The 23,961-nt window shown below is 41.2% G+C and overlaps 1 protein-coding gene across 1 annotated transcript in view; it reads left to right on the top strand.

Moving 5' to 3' along the window:
* Nucleotides 1-21,802, top strand: part of LRP11 (LDL receptor related protein 11) — a 46,609-nt gene extending 24,807 nt beyond the window's left edge. Inside the window, exons 4-7 of the mRNA XM_041744419.1 lie at nucleotides 1,763-1,888; nucleotides 3,323-3,532; nucleotides 15,257-15,352; nucleotides 19,849-21,802. Of these exons, the coding sequence (XP_041600353.1) occupies nucleotides 1,763-1,888; nucleotides 3,323-3,532; nucleotides 15,257-15,352; nucleotides 19,849-20,003 (587 nt within the window). The 3' untranslated portion in view covers nucleotides 20,004-21,802. The remainder of the gene's footprint in view (nucleotides 1-1,762; nucleotides 1,889-3,322; nucleotides 3,533-15,256; nucleotides 15,353-19,848) is intronic.
* The last annotated feature ends 2,159 nt before the right edge of the window (nucleotides 21,803-23,961 follow it).

Below are 23,961 nucleotides of genomic sequence, written 5' to 3'. Positions count from 1 at the left end.
GGAGATGGATGTTTACCACACTATATGTATAGTATACCACACTATATGTACTGATCAGATGCACAGTCAAAAAGATTTAGAGACCACTAATCTAGAAGTAAATGGATAAGTTACAAATATCAGTCTATCTCACAAACTACCAAGGAATGAGTAAAACTTTGAAATATTTATTTATTTTATTTATTTATTTTTTTAACTTTGAAATATTTAGGATTTTCATGTCATGGACTTAAAAATGTAAGCAGTATTCGGGGTAACTCAGTTCCTCTTCCCTTTTTATCTGAGCTCCTTTCCTGAAAATGAAGCAAATTCTCCTTTGTAGGCCCAAATTCTCAGTCATAACTGAGACTCTCTACTTCGTCTCAGGAGCTTCTACCATCATTTCTTCTCTTCTTCCCCCTGGATCAAGATATTTTCAAACTGCCTTGTACCTAGAGAGACTCCTTTCCCAGGCCCTAATTTAACTGCTTTCCAATGGAATATGTATCCAAGATTTCATTTGGGCTTGTATACTATGCTCAACCATCTGTTTCAGTAGAACATCATCATCTACTGCTCTCCCATGTCCTGAGAGAATTGTCTAGTTCCTTCTGTCCCTGAAAAATTATAGAGCTCCATAAGAGCTACTTCAGGTCTGACACCTTTACTCTGCATTAAGCAGTGTCAAAGTCTCCCAGTTATTGTATAGCTGAGTCTGGTAAACTTGGCTTAATCCGGAGTGGGGGAATGCCTTTCAAGAAAATACATGTAGCTGGGATCCCTGCGTGGCACAGCGGTTTGGTGCCTGCCTTTGGCCCAGGGCGTGATCCTGGAGACCCGGGATCGAATCCCACGTCGGGCTCCCGGTGCATGGAGCCTGCTTCTCCCTCTGCCTGTGTCTCTGCCTCTCTCTCTCTCTCTCTCTCTCTCTCTCTCTGTGACTATCATAAATAAATTAAAAAAAAAAGAAAATACATGTAGCTCCTATGAATTACACTGTAGATTAAAAACTCATAACAGCTCCAAAAGGGAGACAATTTCATTATTTGAAGAAAATAAATTCGTACCAGCTAGTAGCTAAAGATTCTGTTTATTCTTTGTAGCACCAGGAGTGCATGGTAGTCAACAAATAGGGCTCAATAGTAGAAAGTTAATCTCAGTAAAAATTATTACTTAGAAAACAAGAATGTGAGACATAGCATTCTTGTAACATGTAGAAAATAGTTCTCTAATAAAACATGGCCAGCCAGCCAAGTGCTGTGCAGGGGTGTAAGAGTGTTAGGCGGCCTGTGGAGCTGACCAGAAGGAGATATTTAGGATTTTCATGTCATGGACTAAAAATGTGAGCAGTAGCTATATCCTGCTTCGTCTTCAGGGTAACCCAGTTCCCCTTCCCTTCTTCTCTGAGCTCCTTTCCTGGAACTGAAGCAACTTCTTTGAGCTAAAGAAAGAAATGCAGAGTGAGATCCCTGGAGGAGCAAACCCAGGGCTGGCTGGAGAAGACTAGAGCTGCGGTTTCTCTGTTCCCACCTCTTAGGCAGTGTTGGCTTAGAGAATGGCCCTGAGACAAAGAGCCCATGGTGATGCCTCAGAATCAAGACACAAGGTCAAGGAGACACCTTTAGCTTTCTAGGAACCTGTTGCTCCAGCTCACACTGTTGGGTCAATTATCCTCATCTCTTTACCCCAAAGCATTTCATCCTACATTTAGTCTTTGTTAATCACAACATGGTGAAGTGTTGACTTTCCCACACTCCTGTAACTTGAGACTGTTTATCAACAGGATGCTTGAGTGTTTGCTCCCGCTACCACTTCTTTTGTGATGATGGCTGTTGCATTGACATTACACTGGCTTGCGATGGAGTGCAGCAGTGTCCTGATGGGTCTGATGAAGCTTTCTGTCAAAACTGTGAGTCTGCTGCATGATCTTTTCAGGCAAGGAGGGAGAAGGGGTGTCTGTATTCTCAAAATAAAATACAAACTCAGTATTGCTCTTTTTCTACCCAGTTTCAGGTATAACTTCATCTGAATAAGCTATGCCTTAAATTAAAAAAGCATTTAATTTGAGTCTCTAATCTCAGTTATAAACATAAGACTTTTTATATTGCTTACATTTTTTTGAAAATTGCTTTCAGTTTTCCAAGAGATTCTTCCCTAAAAATTTTTGTAGGATAAATAGCTTTGTAGGATATAGTTTTTAAAAAAATTAAAATGAGGGACCCCTAGGTTACTCAGTGGTTGAGCGTCTGCCTTCAGCTCAAGTTGTGATCCTGGTGTCCTGGGATCAAGTCCCGTCCCCCCCACCTTCCCTACATCAGGCTCCCAGCAGGGAGCCTGCTTCTCCCTCTGACTATGTCTCTGCCTCTCACTCTGTGTCTCTCATGAATAAATAAATAAAATCTTTTAAAAATAAATTAAAAATTAAATTAAAAAACCAAAATGAGTTAAAATTCTGTTTTGATAAGTTTTTTAGAAAATTTGTGACATTGTAGGGTGTGGCTAAGTCAGGACTATAAATCGGTCTTACAATATCGTCTACATATAACAAAAGGCCACTGCAAGAAAGGAAAAAAGTTTCAGGAAGTGTTAATGAAGGTGTTGGTTTGAAGAAGGATGGAGAATCTCAAAACCTTGGGTTTAAGCTTTGTTTTTGTCGATTTATATGTGACATTTAGAAAGTCAAGTATTGCGAGAAGAGAAAACAGTTTACTCATTTGAAGAGAGAGAAGTTTTTTTTTTTAAAGAATTTTTTAAAATTTTTTTAAATTTTATTATTTATGATAGAGAGAGAGAGAGAGAGAGAGAGAGGCAGAGACATAGGCAGAGGGAGAAGCAGGCTCCATGCACTGGGAGCCCGACGTGGGATTCGATCCCGGGTCTCCAGGATCACACCCTGGGCCAAAGGCAGGCGCTAAACCGCTGCGCCACTCAGGGATCCCGAGAGAGAAGTTTTTTATGGGGTTCTGACATGTCTTAGATGGTTATTATTTCCAAATATCCATGACTTTAAATCTACTGCAAATTTAATGTTGTTGTTGTTAAGATTTATTTATTATTTATTTATTTATTTATTTATTTATTTATTTATTTATTTATTTGAAAGGGAGAGCAGAAGAGAAAGCTGGGGGAGGGGCAGAGGAAGAGAATCCTCAAGCAGACTCCCCACTGAACTCAGAGTCTCACATGGGTTCAATCCCAGGACCCTGAGATCATGACCTGAGCTGAAATCAAGGGTCAGCTATTTAACTGACTTAGCCACCCAGGCACCCCCTCAAATTTAGTGGTTTTAATTACAGTTTAGAAAAGAAACCCAACAACTAACAGCAGCTTTTCCATGCTCCAGTGAGCCTTGACCAGAAGACGGTGACCCACACAGCAACTGTCCAGCCTAGAACCACAGGACCAAGCAAAGATGCAGCAGGAGGCTTCTTCTTGGAAAAGTCTCAGAAAGTCACTGTTCAAAACCAGCCACCAGCTGGTATATCAAATGCAGATAAGAGGAATCATTCCACGTTTTGGGGACCAGAGAGTCAAACTGATCCTATGATGCCAGGTAAGGCCCTGAGTGGGTACTCCACAAACAGCCTCATTGTCTACAGGGACCCTTGGCTTCAAAATTCAGGTTATATTTGAAGAGTGTTAAGGAAATACAAGAAAGAAGAGAGTTAAAATGAAGAATTTGGCCTAAAAGGAAAAAAAATCTGACATTTGCACTGATTATTTATAGTAAGAAACACCTAATAAATATATTCATACATACTCCAGAGATACCAGTACATTTATTAGTAAGTAAGTTAGAATTAGGAAATTTCAACACCTGTATTAAGGAAACAAATGCCCTAAGTGTTAAATTTTAGGTTACTTTGGGGAACCCTGGGTGTCTCAGCGGTTTAGTGCCTGCCTTTGGCCCAGGGTGTGATCCTGGAGTCCCAGGATCAAGTCCCACATCAGGCTCCCTGAATGGAGCCTGCTTCTCCCTCTGCCTGTGCCTCTAAATTTTTTTAGGTTATTTTGAGATGAAGCAGCATAACCCCTATGTATTCATATACATCCTCTTCACACTAAGCAAGTAAATGTGAAGAAAATATATGTCACATGGAAATGGTTGTATGTGCCATAATTTAGTGTTATGCTCCCAATTTAACTAAATCTGATTTTTTGTTTTTTCTAGTAAGGCTAATAAGAAATTTAAATCCATTTACACTGCTGAAGCATTAGCATTCTATCATCTTAAATTTATTTTTGCCCATTTTTAAAAGGGATTTTATTTTATTTTTTAAGATTTTTTAAATTTATTCATGAGAGACAGAGAGAGAGGTGGAGACATAGGCAGAGGGAGAAGCAGGCTCCTTCCAGGAGCCGGATGTGCGTGCTTGATCCAGGGACCCAGAGACCATGCTCTGAGCCAGAAGCAGGCACTCAAACACCAAGCCACCCAGGCATCCCTAATTTTGTGCATTTGTATTTGTTGATGTATTTGTATTTGTTGTCATGTCATCAACAAATACAAAACAAATACAGAATATCACATTTCTGTATGCTTTTGTAAATGTCTTTTCAGTGCTTGGACTCTGACTACATTATATGGAAACAATCTATCACTATTTTCATACCTTCTTGATGAAAATTTTTTGTTCATTGCAGAAAATTCAAATAATATAAAAGGAAAATGACTTAAAACATCACCCTTTACTGAAAATAACTTTTAATATTTTGGCATATTTCTTTCCAATCTTTTGTTTATCTACTGTTTAGATTTTAAGAGCCTCCATACAGATGCATCCACAAAATATTCACTGAAGGGCTTTTCGTTCAGACAGTTTAGATTTAGGTACTTTCAGACCCTGGCTTAGGTCTTCTCTGTTAGCACTGCCACTTGATGGGCAAGGCAGTCAGTCCCTCTAAGCCTTGGGATCTGTTTCAGTCTGTTTTCTCCAAAGGGGAGGGATGAATGGAGAAGAGAGCCACCTGAGGCCAGATTCAGGGGAGACCAGGTGTTCTGGGCAGGAGTGCAGAAGGGATGGAGAACCAGTGGACAGGACAGTGTTCCTGGAGGCCAGGACAGATGGGCTCTCACTGTGTCTCTGTGGTAGAGAGGCTCATGAGAGCGAGGATGGATTAGCTGAGGGCAGAGTGGAGACCAAAGCCCCATCTAGTCTTGGCTCTGGCTTTAGAACCTAAAGCAAGCTGCTTTGTACTCTGTAACTATTTCCTTACCAGTTGGTGAGGGATTTCAACCAGACAACCTGTAAGCCCCATGTAGCCCTGAGGGTGCTTCAGGGATGACCGTAGCCTGAGGTTCACGCACTCCTCCGCCTGCTCTTATGCATCCGAAAGACTGGTCTCTCCGTGATCCTGGTGCAGGCTCCGGGGCAGTGAGAACTCCGCTCAGGATTCCTTTGAAAATAATGCACCACCACTTGATGGGAGCTGGCACTCAAATTAAAATGCATTTCCAATCTCTGTTTTGTCCTTTTTGATAATAAACCTCTGACTTTGGCTATAAAGATAAAAGGAATAGAGTTTCACAGGTGCAGAGATTAAATGTCCTGTTATTATTTATAATACATATATGTGTGTGTTCTTTTTCCTCATTAATACATATTTACTTTAGAAAATTTGAAAAATATAAAGAAAAAATTAAAACCATCTAGCAAAACTCATCATTAATATTTTGTTGCATTTTTTTCTGGTCACTTTTATTTATACACATACATACACATATTTATTCCCTTTTTTTTTTTTTAGAGAATATACAGTGTTATGTTTTTAGGTGTACAATATAATGACTTAACAATTCTACACATTACTCAGTGCTCATGATGATAAGTGCACTCTTAATCCCCTTCACCTATTTCATCCATCCCCCACCTATCTCCCATCTGGCAACCACCAGTTTGTTCTCTGTATTTAAGAGCCCATTTTTTATTTCTTTTTTTATAAAGAACTAGTTAATTAATTAATTAATTTATTTATTTATTTATTTACTTCAGAGAGAGCACACAAGCAGGGGGAGCAGCAGAGGGAGAAGCAGACTTCCCACTGAGGAAGGAACCCAATGCAGAACTCGATCCCAGGACTCTGGGATCATGACCTGAGCCGAAGGCAGATACTTAACTAATTGAGCCACCAAAGCGCCCCATTTGTTTTGTTTCTTAATTTCCACATATGAGGGAAATCTATGGTATTTATTTTTCTCTGTCCAACTTATTTCACTTAGCATTATACCCTCTAGGTCCATCCATATTGTTGCAATGGCAAGGTTTCATTCTTTTTATGGCCAAGTAATATTCCATTGTGTATATATGTATACCACGCTTCTATCCGTTCATCTATGGAGGGACATTTGGATTGCTTCCATATCATTGCTGCCGTAAATAATCCAGCTAAACAATGGGGCATGTGTGTATTTTTGAATTAGTGTTTTGTTTTCTTTGGGTAAATAGCTAATAATGGACTTATTGGATCATATGGTAATTCTATTTTTATTTTTTTGAGGAACCTCCATGTTGTTTTCCACAGCGACTTTTACCATTATGGTTCTGATTTACATTTCCCCAATGATTAGTGATATTGAGCATTTTTTCATGTGTCTGTTGGCCATTTGTATATCTTCTTTGGGAAAATGTCTATTCAGGTCTTCTGCCCATTTTAATTTTTTTATATTTTTAAGATTTTATTTATTTATTTGAGAAAGAGAGGGAGAACAGGGGGAGAGGTAGAGGGAGATGGACAAGCAGACTCTGTGCTAAGCACAGAGCACGCAATCCCACAACCCTGAGATCATGACCTCAGCCGAAATCAAGAGTCAGTTAACAGACTGAGCCACACAGGTGCCCCTTCTGCCCACTTCTAATCATATTATTTGTTTTTTTTTTTTTTTTGTGGGGTTTTTTTGCTGTTAGGTTTGCTAAGTTCTTTATATATTTTGGATGTTAACCCATTACTGGATATATCATTTGCAAACATCTCTCCTCTTCAGTAGGTTGCCTTGTTGTTTTTGTTGATGGTTTCATTTGCTGGGCCAAAGCTTTTTACTTTGGTGTCATCCCAATACTTTAATTTTGTTTTTGTTTCCCTTGCCTGAGGAGACAGATCTAGAAAAATGTTTCTACAGCTGATGTTAAAGAAATTACTGCCTAAGTTTTCTTCTAGGAATTGTTTCAGATCTCACATTATTTAGATCCTTAATCCATTTTGAGTTTATTTTTGTGCATGGTGTAAGAAAGTGGTCCAGTTTCACTCTTTTGCATGTGGATGTCTAGTTTTCCCAACACCATTTATTGAAAAGACTGTCCTTTCCCCATTGTATTTCTTGCTTCCTTTGACTGTATAGTTGTGTGTTTAATTTTTTATTTCGATCCTGTTCCATTAACCTATATGTCCATACTGTGTTGATTACTTCAGCTTTGTAGTGTATCTTAAAATCTGAGATTGTGATACTTCCAGCTTTGTTCTTCTTACTCAAGATTGCTTTGGCTATTTGGGATCTTTGTCTATGTGGTTCCATATACATTTTAGGATTATTTGTTCTAGTTTTGTGAAAAATGGTATTTTGATAGGGATTACATTAAATCTATGGATTACTTTAGGTAGTATAAACATTCTAACAATATGTGTTCTTCCAATCCGTGAGTATGGTATATTTTTCAATTTGTTTGTGTCAGTTTCAGTTTCTTTCATTAGTATTTTATAGTTTTCAGAGTACAAGTCTTTCACCTCCTGGATTAAGTTTATTCCTAGATATCTTATTCTCTTTGGTACAATTGTAAATGGGTTTTTTTCTTAATTTCTCTTTCTGCCACTTCATTATTAGTGCATAGAAATGTAACAGATTTCTGTATACTAATTTTTGTATCTTGAAACTTTACTGAATTCATTTATCAGCTCTAGTAGTTTTTTTGGACATTTTTTCACTTTTTTTAAATATTTTGTTTATTTATTCATGAGAGACACACAGAGAGAGGCAGAGATATAGGCAGAGGGAGAAGCAGGCTCCCTGTGGGGAGCCCGATGCAGGACTCGATCCCAGGATCCCAGGATCACAACCTGAGCCAAAGGCAGACACTCAATCACTGAGCCAACGAGACACCCTGACATTTATTCACTTTTAACAAAATTCACAACACATTTTGTTTATGAAACTTTTCTTTTTCTCAGGAGTATATTCATATGTTATTACATATCCATCAAAAACAAGAACTTTTTTAAGAAACAAAGCAAAAAAGGAAATAACCAATTAAACAAAAAAATCCAGACTCACAAATACAGAGAACAAACTGATGGTTGCTGGAGGGGAGGTGGGTAAAAAGAAAACAAAACACAATCTTTGGAAGTCCAGGGTGGAGAAGGTAGGAAGAAAAGGCCAATACTTTGAAACTGTTCAAAAGGGCTCTCATGGGGCACAATTTGTGTAGAGAGCAACCACCCCCTCCCTCCCCATCCCAAAGACCACCACACTGATGTCCCCAAGCCTCCAATTTCTTATGAGTTAAATTATGCTCCACCCAGCATAACATAAATAGATTTTAAAATGCACTACTCTTTGTGACCTATGCCTGGGTTTTTACAAGGATTATTAGCTAATATAGTAAATATGGACAAGTTAAATTTTCTGCTGCTTCTTTTCCCCACAGACATGTTGTGAAGATAAAAAAAAAACTTAACTCATTGAAGATATATTAAAGAGATACTATGATTAATACTGATAATGTAGTACAGAAAGGGATGAGGTGCAGTGTTTTGCCTGTCACATTAGCAAGGTGAAAAAGTATAATAATTTATGTACAGAGTACAGAGAAACAAGACTCATGCACTTTTAGTGGGATTAAAATTAGTACAATCTTGGGGCGCCTGGCTGGCAGAGTCAGTGAAACTACCTACCAACTCTTGGTTTTGGCTCAGGCCGTGATCCAGGGTCATGAGATCGAGCCCTGGACCTGGCTCCACAATCAACACAGAGTCTGCCTGAGACTCTCACTCCCTATATCCCCTCCTCCCCTGCATGCATGTGCTTTCTTCCTCCCTCTTTCTCTCTCTCAAATAAATTAATAAATCTTTTTAAAAAGTTAGTACAATCTTCTAGAGGGCAGTTGGAGGGCAGTTTCTGAAGCACTAAACCTGTATTGCCTTGATTCAGTTATCCCACAATTGGGAATTTAGTGCAAGCATGTTACTAGGATAAGATCAAGGATTTGTTCGAATATTCAGTGTCACAGTGAATGCACACTCTGTCTACTCCGAGCCATCGGTCAGGACTGCACAGAGCCACAGTGGTGCCTATGCTGAGCACACAGTGGCTCAGTGGCTGAATTGTTGCTCGATGTGCCTGCATCTGTAGGGCCTGTTCCCTGTGTGGTCAAGTCATTCATTAACAAGGCTGTCCTCTTCTATCTGACCCAGTCAGAGGAAAGAAATCTGATTTCTAGCACTGCAGAGTGCTAGACAAGTGGTATATCCAAATTCACATTGAATCCAGTTTTTTGAAACTTGAGAATTCATGTCCAGCGTAGCAGGTCAACCAAATTCCCAGAGGATCCAGACTGAGGCATGGACTTGTGAGAATGCATGGTTTCTGTATGGATACATGGGGCTCTGCCTGCATTATCTCAGATTCCCCTGCTAACCGTGCCAAAGCCTCACCATTTAACTTCCCTCTGGCAGTAACTAGAGTGAGCAACTGTGACCTTTGCATTATTGTGGGAGGTGTTTTATCCAGAGGGCATAAAGGATATTCAAAAGGCTTTTTATATGTGCCCTGTATTTTTCATGGGTATTTCATCTTTTCATTATACTGTCTCTTTTCTTATTGAGAAAACACTCTGAAACCATAAAACATTTCTGGGAAGGTAGTTTGAATTTATTGAAGCCTGGTAAGCAGCACAGCTGAATAGCCTATTATGCTCCAATATGATGGCAGGAGTCAACTGTTCTCTCAAATGGATGGATCTTGTCCTAGTGCAATCCAGAACATTTCCTGAAGAGAGCTCCCTTTTCCCTACTTTGCAGTGCACATTGTGGTATACCAGTGAATAGTGCCAAAGAACAATTCTGTTGTCTGTGTTTGTTGGCAGGTGGTCACAGGGAGCCATAGAGCATTCTGGAAGGCAGGCCCTTATTGTAGCCACTTTTTCAGCTGATATTTCCACCTTCCTTCCAGAATGTACCACATGTTCTATGGTCAGTGAAAATGACATTAAAACAACTTCTGTCCAGCTTCCAGCTACTTCTGTAAATGCATAGCTATGCATGTATGCATAACACAATGGGTCCTTCAGAAAGAGGAAGCACAATTCCCTAAGAAATGAGTTATTTGCAGAAGCAAATGCCATCTTTGTCTTATTTGTTCTGACTTGCCACTCTGGTTAGAGCCTACAGTAATAGGACATGTGGAAGTGAAGCATTTCTCTATGGTGTTCCATATGTTGGCGTCTGGGAAAACTGAATCCAACAGTCCAGGAAATGACAGTGAATTCCTCTCTGAAATGTAGAAAACAGGAATTCACATTTCAAGTCTCCTATGTGCACTGCCTTCTCCCTAATGCCTGATCTCTTCCACCTCCTATAGCACGGGCTTCTTCTCCCCAGCGAGTGAAAGCATTTAAGAAAATACTCTTCAGATTTGACAGCTGAAGATTCAGAATGAATTTGTTTAGTTTTTCACATGAACCCATCTCTAAGACAAGATCCCCTTTTTAAGTACAATTAACCTCTTTCTCTGTTGCATCCTTCATAGAGCTTTATCTCAGACTTCCTAAGGAAATATTTAAATTTGTGATTTTTGCCTAGGTATTTTGTTTTGCCTAGATATGAATAAATAAACACAGTATCAACTCTAAGTTCTTGGATTTGTGGCTCTGAGAGCAGTATGGTTCAGTAGAAAAGCTCCTGCGCTGGAGATCAGTCCTGGGTTCTAATTCCAGCACCAGCAGTTACTAGCTTCCACTTAATTAGCTGCTCTGAACTGCCTTTCCTTGCCTATGAGAGGATAATAGTATCTTCTCACAGTGTTGCTGCAAGGATTGCATGAGACATTGCATGTAAATATAATCTGTGTCTCTCAGTGCTAGATGAATTCTTCCTGGAGCATTTGAGTGCAGTGGCATTCACTAGGAGACTCGGGTAAGAGAGCTACAAGCCCATAAAACAATTAATTCAAATGATGGCCCCAGTACTGAGTTCCTCTTCAAACTTAAGATGAACAATCTCTCATCTTCATTGGAAAGAGACAGAGGCAGGGGGGCGGGTGTTGTGTAGTTATTTTATATTTTTCCACTGGGCAAAAGGTTGTTAATCCTCTGAAAAGAACTGGAGGTTGATAAATTTTGGTGTTTTTATTCCTGGCTCATTATTTTTAAAAAGTAGGACATGAGTTCTCAGCCATGTGATCTTCCCACTTCCAGATTTTTTTTAAAGATTTTATTTATCTATCCACTAGAGACACAGAGAGAGAGAGAGAGAGGCAGAGACACAGGTAGAGGGAGAAGCAGGCTCCATACAGGGAGGCTGACATAGGACTCGATCCCAGGTCTCCAGGATCACACCCTGGGCCAAAGATGTTGCTAAACTGCCAAGCCACCCGGGCTGCCCCCACTTCCAGATTTTTTATTGGAGAGAGTACTTACTGAGTGCCTATCACTGTGCACTTCTTTGTTCTTTATAGCAACCTGGCGATGTGCAGAAATCATTAGCCACATTTTATGGATGAAGACACCGAGACATAGAGAGGTAGAGGCTTAGACTGGGTCATACAGCTAGTAAGTAATAAAGTCAGAATTTAACTGAGTCTAATACCAGCCCCAGGAGATGTCGGCTTTGGCAGCAAGCCTCACTTAGCTACAGAGACAGGAAACAGCTACAGTTCCCTTAAGACCTGCTTGTATGGTCTTTCTATTAGGGCATTAGAAGCTCAGAAGAAAGAGATCTCTGAGTGCTGGAGAAATCGGGGTTGACTGCTTATAGATCTGCATTATGACTTTCATGGGCCCCCCCCCAAAAAAAACCCAACCAAAATATTATGCTTTATGACTGTGTTGGTATAGAGATTAATATAACACAGGCCAGCTTCATTATTATATATGCATTATTATTATTATTTATTATTATTATATCCATTGTGTTCTTGTGATCCTAAGAGAAATCAAATGAAAATGTTTTTGTGGGTCCAGTGCCCATGGTGCCTGACGGACAGGTAGCCTTGCCTGTGATATGCACAGACATTCCACTGCACACTGGAGAAAGGGCAGAAAGAGTGTCTGATTGATTGGCTAACAAGGGTTCTAATTGACTGAGTGAGCAAATGGGTTTGTGAATGACAATTCCTGAAGGACGGGATCCTAGCTACCCGACGTCAAGGGTATTTGTAGGGAATGGAGGGCAATATGGGGGACCTCGGAAGCCCTGCTGAGGCATCTGGACGGGTGGAGTCAAGAAGAAGGGAAACAGCGCAGCCCGAGTGGCTCAGCGGTTTAGCGCTGCCTTCAGTCCAGAGCCTGATCCTGGAGACCCGGGATCAAGTCCCACGTTGGGCTCCCTGCATGGAGCCTGCTTCTCCCTCTGCCTGTGTCTCAGTCTCTCTCTGTCTCTCTCTGTTCTCCCTCTGCCTGTGTCTCTGTCTCTCTCTGTCTCTCATGAATAAATAAATAAAATTTAAAAAAAAAAAAAAAAGGAAGGGAAACAGAATTTGGTCCCCAAAGCCAGTAGAAGAAGGATCAGTACCCTCCATAATAAAGCTTTCACCATTCATGGCAAAATGAGAAAAATAAGAACAAAGTAGTCAGTTTTTTATAAGGCTAAATTTATTCAATTTAAAGAGCCATCCTCTTTACATAGTAAGCTCTTCATGTTTTGGGTTTACACATTTCATTACTTTATACTGAGGTGAAGGCAGTGGCCTTTGTAAATGTCTTTACTTGGCAAACTAAAAATTGACAACCCTAAATTGGCCCCCCAAATAATTTTGATTTTGAAATGATTAAAAATCATTTTGAATTTTTAATTGGTCCACACAACCCAAAGGGGTGGAAATCAGCTTGCCATGTGGAAGACAGCCCAGGTGTTCAATGGCCTTGCACTCCACCAGCCCCATGGCTTAAATTCAGTAGTCCCTGTCCCCTCCTCCTGGGACATGGATCTCCTCAGCTCCTTGGCATCCCCTTGTCCCTTTGTCCCTGAGCTGAGCGGCCCCCACACCTGGCAGCCCAGCCACAGTGACAGCTGCCCCCATTACTCCCCCACGGATCACCCTCTCCCCCTGGCTGCTCCTTTTTCCCTCCCCTCACGGTTCTGGGTGGGAATCGAGGCTTCCACCTCTACAGTAGGGTGGACAGTAATAACAATCAGTTTGAAAGGTAAGTCTGATTGGCCTACTAGAACTTGTTTACGCCTCACTCATGTCTCTCACTCCCTTTGGGCCAGGAGCTCATGGAGGACCGCCTGAGCTATGGGTGTATATGCAGGTGGCACTTGTGGGTCCTTTAGAGTAACCTGGCCAAGCACCGGGCAGGCAGGGGAAGCAGAGGGCCACTGCTGCCTGGGCTGAGAGGAGCAAATGTGTGGCCGCCTCGTGGGCCTCCTGGCACTGATGTGCTGAGGGAGTGCAGTAAGGAGCTTCTGCAGACACAGCCACCCAGGCAGAGGCTCTTTCTGTGAGTTAAAGGGACCAGAAACCTAAGGCTGTGGCAGAGAAGAGGACAGAGAAGAGGGGCCACTGTCAGGGGTGCTTCAGAGGGTATCCTGAATGCAGTCTGGTCTGTGCTGCCCGGCAACTGGTGGCTGGGGGGTGGAGGGCTGAGGATCATGAAGGATGCCTTCAAGGAAAAAATGGATTCGCGGCCCCTGCTCTTTAACAGCTACATCACTGCTACAGTCCAGGCCGTTTAAGTGTGGCCTTCTGGTGCTAATCAGTTCCTGCAGTAACTTCACAATTTTCCATTATCCTGTTGATTTTTGTGATCCTTTGTAAACCCAGGCAAATCACTTAGTTCCAATTACAAAGAGTTTTATAAATAGCCTCTTTCAGTAGCCTTATTTCAGTTGCAGACATTATGAATGTATCTGTTGATGACATATGAGTAAAGAAGCTTTAAAGTTTTATTCTGTTTCTCAGTAAAATTACTGATGTAGGCTCATGATTTCCAGTTTATTGTCATTGAGAAGTTTATATTATCTCACAATCTCCCCTGAGATCACACCACAGCATGAGAGCAACTCCACTAGTTCATTAATCATTATATTGTCCTTGTAATAAGCATGCAAGTGATGTAAATCCCTAGATAGGAGATGATCCAGTGATACAATCATGGCTCATCAGACCTGGGAATAAAAGTCCTAAGATTTGGAACACCTGGGTGGCTCAGTGGTTGAGCGTCTGCTCAGGGTGTGATCCCGGGGTCCTGGGGTCAAGTCCCGTATGGGGCTCCCCGCAGGGAGCCTGCTTCTCCCTCTGCCTGTGTCTCTGCCTCTCTCTGTGTCTCATGAATAAATAAATAAAATATTAAAAAACAAAAAGTCCTCAGATTTGATCTTTCTTATTCTTCATTCTCAATAGTATAGTATAACTGAATAGAGTAAATAATTAACCACACATCGTTACATCACAACTGCTGGGTTCCACTAACAAGCAGTTAGACATATCTGAGTTTAAATCCCAGGCCTGGGGCTCCTGGATGGCTCAGCTGGTTAAGATTCTCTCTCTTCCTCTCCCTCTGCCCCTCTTGCACTCACTTGCACACTCACTCTCTCTCATAAATAAATAAATAAATACATACATACATACAAATAAATAAATCTTAGCTCTGTGCCCCAGTTACTACTCAAGAACCTGGGCAAGTGCCAAGCTTCTCTGACTGAACCAGAAAACATGAAGCAATGAATACCTGCCAACCTGGGTTGAGGTGAGAAAGTCAAATAGCATGTCTGAGTGCCTTATGTATGCTAGCTCTGTTCAGTTTTTAAAGAAAGACCTTTGTGGACTGCTCCTGCTTTACATGGTATGAAGACCAGAGATTATCCTTGACTTTTCCAGCCAGGTGTCTCCTTCCTTCTCCAGCGTGCGGGTAGGGGTTTTGTTACCATGTACCTGTTCTCCTCTCTCTTTATGGGGCGGTTTTGCTCTTGCCCCATACTTTGCATTACTAAACTGGTCACATTAGCTAGCTAGGTTAGTAGCAAACACAGGCCTCTGTTTACTAGAGAAATAAATTCTGTAAGTCCTTTACATCCATCCTAAAAAATAAATAAGACAGATTCCTGTATGTGTTCTATTTGTTTTCTGTAGATCATGGCTCCTTGAGGAAGAACAGAAAAGAGGAAAATTATATTTTTGAGTCAAAGAGCGATCGAGGAGGAGGGGAACACCCAGCCCCAGAAACAGGTAAAATGTGTAACTTGGAAATTCATTGCAGAGTATAAACATTTGCAGAACCACATTCCCTCTAGTTGAAGTTACTGATGCAGCTGCAGGAGCACATGACAAGATCTGTGGGTCAGAAGAACTGTTGTATTCTCACCTCTGCTATCATGCTGCATGTTTGGGCTCTTAAACCAGTACCCTCACATCTTTGGACCTTAGCTTTCTCTTTTATAAGTTGATTGGACTAGATTATCACTATATTCCCTCCCAGGTGTAACATCCTACGGGAAGAGTAATACTCATGGCACAGGGGTTAAGAACATAGGCTCTAGAATCTGATGCAAACCCTTGCTCCACCACTAAACTCCATGACCTGGGGCAGAAGATATTATCTCTCTGGATCCCAGTCTCCTCATTAGCAAGACGGAAATACAACTATCACTGCCTCAGAGTTGTTAGAGAGGATAAATGGGACAATGAATATAAGCTATTGAGCACACTGTATGGCTCATACAATGAGCCAAATAAATAATGGCTTATTATGCTTGAGATAGTTATGATTCAATAGTAAAAATCTTAGAGTACCTAGTTCTCTCTAGCTACTCTAGTGATAAAGACCAAGACAATAAGAACGAGGAAAGAGTGTTGGAGGTCGAGGGAATATATAATGAGTGCAAGAATACCATAATTCCATAATTTTAGTGGTTTTTAACTAGAAAGAAAATACTTTCAACATAGTTTTGTAGAAAGGTAGGTTTTAGTCCTAAATCCCACAAACTAATTAGTAAAGGAAGATTTAGGAGGACAAAATATGATTCTTAAATTATAGATCTGAACATGGAGAAGACTTTCTTTTTACTCTAGAGTGTTCTTTTTATAATCTGGCAATGTTGAAATCTAACTGTTAACCAATAGATGGCCAGAACCACCCAGACGTCAAGTACCTAGATGCTGCTGTTTCTGCTGGCTCCTGGACTTACCCCTGTCCCCAGATATTTGAATAAAAAGGGCCCTGTCCCCCCATGGACACGTAAAAGGAAACAAGGCCTGCTCTGCCCCCGTGCCTGGTTATATGCAGAGAGCCTCGTTCTAACTGCCCACTGCTCGTTCCAGTTGTTATGTATTACGAATATTACTCCCACTCATGCGAACAAAATATCCAATTCATCTCCTTCGCTGGTTCCTGAGAAAATTATATCATGATGTGTTTTATAAGGGGTTAGAAAATTTTAAATCTCAAGTTACCAAAGCTAAGGACAATGAAGAAACCATGCCAAACGAGTATTGAAAAATCTAGAATAATTTGCAGTATTCTAGCAAGCTTATTATGTGAGATTTCATTTTCCTTGCATTCAAATCATTAAACAGGAATCCATTTGACAGTATAGCCACATCCTATTTGACTATCTGACTTGACAAAGAAGATTCCCCAAGATTATATGTCTGCTTTGTTGTTACTAGAGCTGCATCTGCACCCCAGACTTGGAATTGGGATCTTCAGCATCGCCCTCTGCTCCCTTCACCCCATCCCCACCCCTGAGGTTTAAGCACTGGTGCCCATCTTTACACAGATCACACTCATTCAGAAGGGCAGCCTCTAGTCCTCTCCCTGCTCTGAACGAGCAGAGTGATCTTCCTCAGCTTCTCATCCCCAAAGGTGAACACCCATCTGTTTGCACCCACACCATTTCCTTACCTGCAGTACAAGAGGGAGGAGTGTCTCCCCCTGACCTTGATATAGCCCCTAATCTCCTCAGGTACGTTTCCCCATCATTTAGGAAGTCTCCTGTTTCTAATCCATGTCTCTACTGGCTCATTCCCCCAAAAGCAGCAGACAATTTAGATCTCTCCCAACACATAAAACCAAAATAGCATCCCTCAATGTTCAGGTTCCCTGTAAGTGAATTTCTGATTGCTAAGTCCATTGGCCTCTCTGGGCTTCACCCCACTTGACCTCATCTTAGCATTTGGTTCAGTCAAGGGCTTCCTTGAAGTCTCTTCCCTGTGCTTCCAAGACTCCCTTCCTCCCTTGGCTGTCCTGCAACTCTTTGGATCCATCTCTTTCTGTTCTACTAGTTGTCTTTTGTCTGCCTTCTTACATATTGGTGTTTCCTGGGGCCTCACTCCTGACCTTCCTTCTTCTCCCTTTCTCTCTGGCAATTTCATCCACTTGGTGGCTGCAGCCACTACCTTGAAGCTAAAGACTCTCATATATATATAGGCCCAAATAATCCAGAAATCTATGGAGTGCCTGGGTGGCTCAGTCAGTTAAGCATCTGACTCTTGGTGTCGGCTCAGGTCATGATCTCAGGGTTGTGATATCAGGCTCGGCACTCAGCGAGGAGTCTGCTTGAGATTCTCTCTCTCTCCCTCTCCACCTCCTACAATGGGTATGTGTGCTCTCCCTCCTCTCTCTCTCAAATAAATAAGTAAATCTTAAAAAAAAAAAAATCCAGAAACCTAAAGAAAATTATACCTGGATCAAGTATAGGCATCTCAATCTGAAAATGTCAGAACATAAACTAATCTCCCCACCCACCCCAAATGAGCTCCATCATACATTTAAACCACTTGAACAAAAATCCTATGAACTGGACATATGAACCATTCCTTTTATATCTCCATTTCATATATCATAGTAACTATCATAGTAACTGTAATAGTTAATTGCATTTTTTTATTTAAATGTTTGTCTACCCAGACCTGAAGTCATTAAAAGTAAAATCTCCTTTCTCTTTTGGAGAAGTACTGTATAGTGGTGGTTCTGGGGTTGTACTGCCTGGGGGCTTGTCCTAGCTCCACCACTGACGTTACAAACTTAGACAAATAACTTAATTCTTGGTGTCTTACTTCCTTCATTTGCAAAATGGGTATAATAATAGTAGCAACTCATATGGTAGTTGTGAGAATTAAATGATTTACACCATAAAGCACTTAGAAGAGTGGCAGGCACCTAGGCATCCAACTCTTGATTTCAGCTCAGGTCATAATCTCAGGGTTGTGAGATGGGGCCCTGTGTCTTGCTCTGCATTGAACGTGGAGCCTTCTTAAGACTCTCTCTCTTCCTCTGCCCCCATCCCCACCCCACCCGCATCTCTCTCTCTCTCCAATCAATCAGTCAATCAATCAATCAATCTTTTTTTAAAGTCATTCTTGGGGCATGTGGGTGACTCAGTTTGTTAAGTGTCTGCCTTCGGCTCAGTTCATAATCTCAGGGTCCTGGGATCAAGCCCCATATTGGGCTCCCTGCTCACTGGGGAGTCTGCTTCTCCTCTCTCTCTGTTCCTCCTCCCTGCTTATGTTCTCTCTCTCTCTCAAATAAATTTATTTTTTAAAGATTTATTTATTTATTTATGATAGAGAGAGAGAGAGAGAGGCAGAGACACAGGAGGAGGGAGAAGCAGGCTCCATGCCGGGAGCCCGACATGGGACTCGATCCCGGGACCCAGGATCACGCCCTGGGCCAAAGGCAGGTGCTAAACCACTGAGCCACCCAGGTGCCCCCAAAATTGCTATTCTTAAATAAATAAAGTCATTCTTTAAACAACCAAAGCACCTGGAGCAGTGCCGGCACTCTGTAGCATTGGCTTACTGTCCTTGGTTACCAGCACTTAGCTCAGTGCCAGGCACTGGGCTCTTACTAAATGCTGGATGAGTGAAGAAAGGAGTGAGATGAAAGGTCATAGAATCAGCTGATGCGATGGGCATTTTTGCTCCTCTAATTCCACGAGTTGGCAAGACCCCTGCAGCTAAAAATAGCTCCACCCTATCGTCTCCCAGGCTTGGGACTCCAGAGTACATCAGACTAAGAATAGAGCCTGCTGAGCTTGATAAGGAGGACCGATCTGGGGCACAGCCCTGTCCCCACCAGACTCCTGCTGGCCTCTCACTACCCCTTCTTACTTCTCGCCTGGGTGTCTAGGACCCACCCCCCAGGAGAAACCCTGTGAAGGAGGACTTGAGAGATTCTTCAAGTACCCTTAGCCAGAATTACACCAGCATATTTTGAAGTTAGCTCTCAACAGTGGTTCTTACTGGCTGAGAGTAGGATCTCTGGATTAAGAAAGAAAATAAATTTCTTGAAGCCCTAACCAGTACAAGAAATTAGGAGTTAGTCCATAATATTTTGAGAGACTGATCATGTGTGGATCTGCAAATGTAATCTCTGACTATGAAAAACTCCCCCTGGCCACCGTGTCCTCACACCTGTCTATTCACAGACTGGGTGTGCGGGCGAGCTACCTTTGTACTCACTGAGGCCACCACATTTCGTAGGAACCTGGTACAGAATCTGGTTTGAAAGAAATCTGGTTTGAGAACTACACCTGCCGTTTACAAACTATGTGCTCTTACACCAATTACTTAATCTCCGTGTAAAATGGTGACAGTACCAGTACCTGTTTGAGTTGTTCAGATTAAGTAAAACAGTGCATGCAAAGTGCTAATCATACAGTCAGTTGTAGCTATTGTTGCCACTATTCACTGACCTGCCCTGTTCATTTCTAACCGTTTCACAGGTGCAGTGCTACCCCTGGCCCTGGGTTTGGCCATCACGGCTCTGCTGCTTCTCATGGTTGCTTGCCGACTACGCCTGGTGAAACAGAAACTTAAAAAAGCTCGTCCCATCACATCTGAGGAATCCGACTACCTCATAAATGGGATGTATCTGTAATAAGTATCATTTAAATAGCTGGGGGTGAGGATGTTTTACTTATAATTTATACATATATTGGTTTGGATATTTATAACCTCTTTGATTTGAACTGGGCTAAGAAAAATCCTGAAACCCCAGAAAATTCTGCAAGCCCTAAACCTTTGTTTTTATTTATTATAGAAAGATTTTCTTTGGGGAGTATATGAAATGTTTTGAAATTTAGAGAGGAATCCATGTGAGTAAAGACTCTAATTCTGACTTATGTGAGCTGTCCCTGAAAATAGCAATTTTCAGTTAGCCAAGGCAGAAAATTCAGAATCTCAAGGGAAGGCCTTCGGATGGCAATGTTAACCCTTTACTTTTCAGAAGCCAGCCATTGGCCTCTGGCACCCCTGGGCCACTTTACACACAGCTTTCTCTTGTTCTGAGGCCTTCTTATTCCTCATATTAAGCTTCAAGTGCTTTTCTCTTCTCCCCTTCAAAGCCTGTTTCTGAGAATGGATCTCAAGTGAATTTATACCTTCAGTGAAATGCTCCCCATGGCAGGAATATCTAATTGTAACCCTTGTGAACACATCAAGGAGGCATCAGGGTGGGTGAGTGTGAGCTTATCCCAGTGCCTCTGACCTCATGTCGTTTGGGTGGCTGCCCCCTTAGACCTGACTTTGGGAGAAAACACTCAGACTTTGGATTACAAATAGCTGTAACGTCATCCTGGAGGAAGATAGGAAATGATGGTGGCAGCAGAGGTGGCAGGTCAAACATTTTAACACAAACTTAGCTGAGGGCAAAGTACTTTCTTCAATCTACTCAACACTGCTTGATGGTCCAGAACACAACAGCTTTATTTATATAGTCACTGGTCTTCAGCATTAGTCTGTGTTGATGGAAGAGAAAGATGCACTCAAATTGAAAAGCAGAGCACTGAGTGGATTTCTAGGTGCAGCGTTTGTAAACATGTCACATGTTTAAGGATCACCAGGTTCTTTCATCCAATGGAATAGGCCAGTTTTCTCCATTATTTGTTTAATGCTATAAAATGTTATAATGTACAATCAGCTAATGCCAGGCTTATGTATTCCCAGAGCATAAAGCAGTCTTGCACAAATTCACCCTTACAGAAAACTGGCATCAAGCTTAGTATCTTTCCCCTTTTAATCAATTTGTAGGATTTTAAAGGCAGATTATTCCCAGCATCACTTAATGCCGGGATTAAACACACCTAGTAATCATTCTCCCGAGAGCAATCTAGAGTGTGCCTGTCTACACTGACATATTACTAATATAGTATGGCTTTTTATCCAAAGTGGCAAATCTTTTAAAATACTTGAAAACACTGTAAAACACTTTATATTCAGACTGAATGTGAGTGAGGTAAGTTGTTCCTTTTAGCAAAGGGCTTAATTTGGGTCAGAAATATAACAGAATACATGAATAAACAAAGTTAGTTCTAGAAAAACAAAGAAATTGGTTACTTTTATTTCCTGAGGGGTCCAAGCATTTTGTTGAATGATTAGAATTGAGCAAAGACTTAAAGTTCTCCTCAAGGGCAAATTAGAAAAATGACTGTGTGAATGAACTTAGGATATCTGTACTCTCTGTGTGACGCTGTGCAGTTTGCTTTTTCTAGAGAAGGGTGTCACCTATAGCCATACCCAATAAAATAAAAACTGATGAGGCATGCATCTTTCGGCACATCTTTTTATACATGAAGAAATTAAACGCGGTTTAGTATTGCTATGGTGTTGAGATACTTGAGAAAAGATGTCCATATCCAAGTGTACAAAATCCCTTTAATAAATTGTATTTTCTTCTTATGCCTTCTTAAATAACCGTTTCATCATCATAATAAGTTGCTGTTATTTACTGAGCTGATGGTATAGCACCTGGATCTAATCATATCAACCTTATTTTGCAAACGGAAAAATTAAGAATTAAAGAAGGAGATGGGGTGACTGGGTGACGGGCACTAAGGAGGGCACTTGATGGGATGAGCACTGGATGTTATACTATATGTTGGCAAGTTGAATTTATTTAAAAAAAATTAGAGAATCAAGGTCCACAAAATAGTTATATTGTCATATGGACTGCATGAGACTGTCTAAGTCACTTTACCTGTGTCTGATTGGAGGAGTTCTGCATCTAAGATAATTTATAAATAATTTTAAAGGGAAGCTTGTCCACAATTTACTGCTCAAACGTGTTATGTCTCATGTGTCTTTTGCTGGGAAAAGGCCCACAGATGCCACCTTTCAGAAAACACATGGCTTCTTTGCTCTAATTCTCAGTACAAGTAGACAACAGCTAGTCTCCATCCCTCCCCAAGCATTTGGATGTTTCCTGTTGCTGGAGGGTCAGATTTGTTCTCTTCCACGGGAAAATGACAGAACGTCTTCATCTTTCTCCTCCTGCTTTTTCATAATCTGTGATTTGGCGATTTGGCGATTTGGCTCCACCATTCACTTTCACGCTCACCAACCCTCCTCAGCCACTGATGGCTGTTTCATGTTGTTCTTTACTATATTTTCCCACAACCCAAATGCAGAGATGCAATTTCTATCTGTTCTTTGGTTTGGGGGTTTAAGGCAGACCTTGCTGATGAATTCACTGGATGTCTCAAGCATAAACGGACTACAGCGTGGTGTGGTCTGGGGCACAGGCACCATCTGATCCTCCTGCGCTCTGCCTACGTTGCAGCAAGAAGACCATGTATCGTAAGCATCTGAGCCTGAGATTGTCATTTGGGGTCTCTGTTATGTTGTCCCCAATTTCATATTTGGGGATTGCACTACTTTGTTCCTATCAGAGTGACTCCCAATTACTTGTTTTCTTTTCTGGACTCCAGGTTTTCTGCAACTGTTGGTGTTAAAACTGAATGACAATTTCTAATGAAAAACTGCCCACGCCAAATAGAGAGGGAAAAGCTTAGCTTGCAGTTTGCTGTTCACAAATGTTCTTAACTCCTTGGCTTTTTAAGCAATTGTGTGGCTTTTTCTTGGAGACTGGCCCCATTTTTTTCTCAGCTCTCTGGTCCTGTGCAATTCTAGAATCCTAAATAAAGTGCATACACCATGGCTACTTGAAGAGCAAACACAGGGAGGGTTTTGATTAAATATAAAACCACCAAGGGTGAAAATAAGGTTAGGCCCATTGAAGCTGAGTGTGTCCAGAGATGAACTGCTTAGAACCGAGCCTCCATTTGTTTCACTTGGGTCTCTCTTGTGTCTTCTTTCCTACTCATTTTAATTCTTCCACCTCAGTTCTGAGTCTTGTATGTGACTTAGCACGCTGTAAATTGGAAAGAGATCAACTTACAATATCATTCAACTTAAAGATCATTTCAAAACTTAGGAAACTTTTCAAAACACACTTTTTAAATTTTTTTAAGTTTTATTTAAGTAATCTTGACCGACCACCCAATATGGGGCTCGATCTCACAACCCCAAGACCAAAAGTCATGTGCTCTCCTGACTGAGCCAGCCAGGTGCCCTCAAAACACATTTTAAGATGGTCTTAACTTTTACCAAAAAGCTTAGGAAAAATTATACTAAGTACATGAACTTAGAAAAAGAGTTCTTTTATTTTCATTCATCATATGACTGAAGACCCAAAATTCCAAATAAAAAGCTACGTTCTCTTACAGTTTCACAGATGAAAATGAAGACTTAGAAAAATCTCTAAATGTGTAATCTATAGATGTGTGTATAGAACAAAGAAATCAGAACCTTGAGGGTGGGGGGGACGGGGTAACTGGGTGATGGGCACTAAGGAGGGCACATGATAGATGAGCACTGGGTGTTAATTCTGTATGTTGGCAAATTGAATCAATAAAATATTTAAAAGATAGAATTTAAATAAATCAGAACCATGAACTGTGCAATCTGAGATGGTGCCTTCAATGCTGTTTGCTGCTGAGGAGCAATAGTCTGACTCTCCTTAACACCTCCACTTGTAACTAACTTCTGGCTGGCTTGAT

This window comes from Vulpes lagopus, chromosome 2, assembly GCF_018345385.1.
Source record: "Vulpes lagopus strain Blue_001 chromosome 2, ASM1834538v1, whole genome shotgun sequence".
NCBI classification, from domain to species: domain Eukaryota; kingdom Metazoa; phylum Chordata; class Mammalia; order Carnivora; family Canidae; genus Vulpes; species Vulpes lagopus.
Note: the sequence above shows the minus strand (reverse complement) of the source record. Positions and strands in the feature narration are given on the sequence as shown.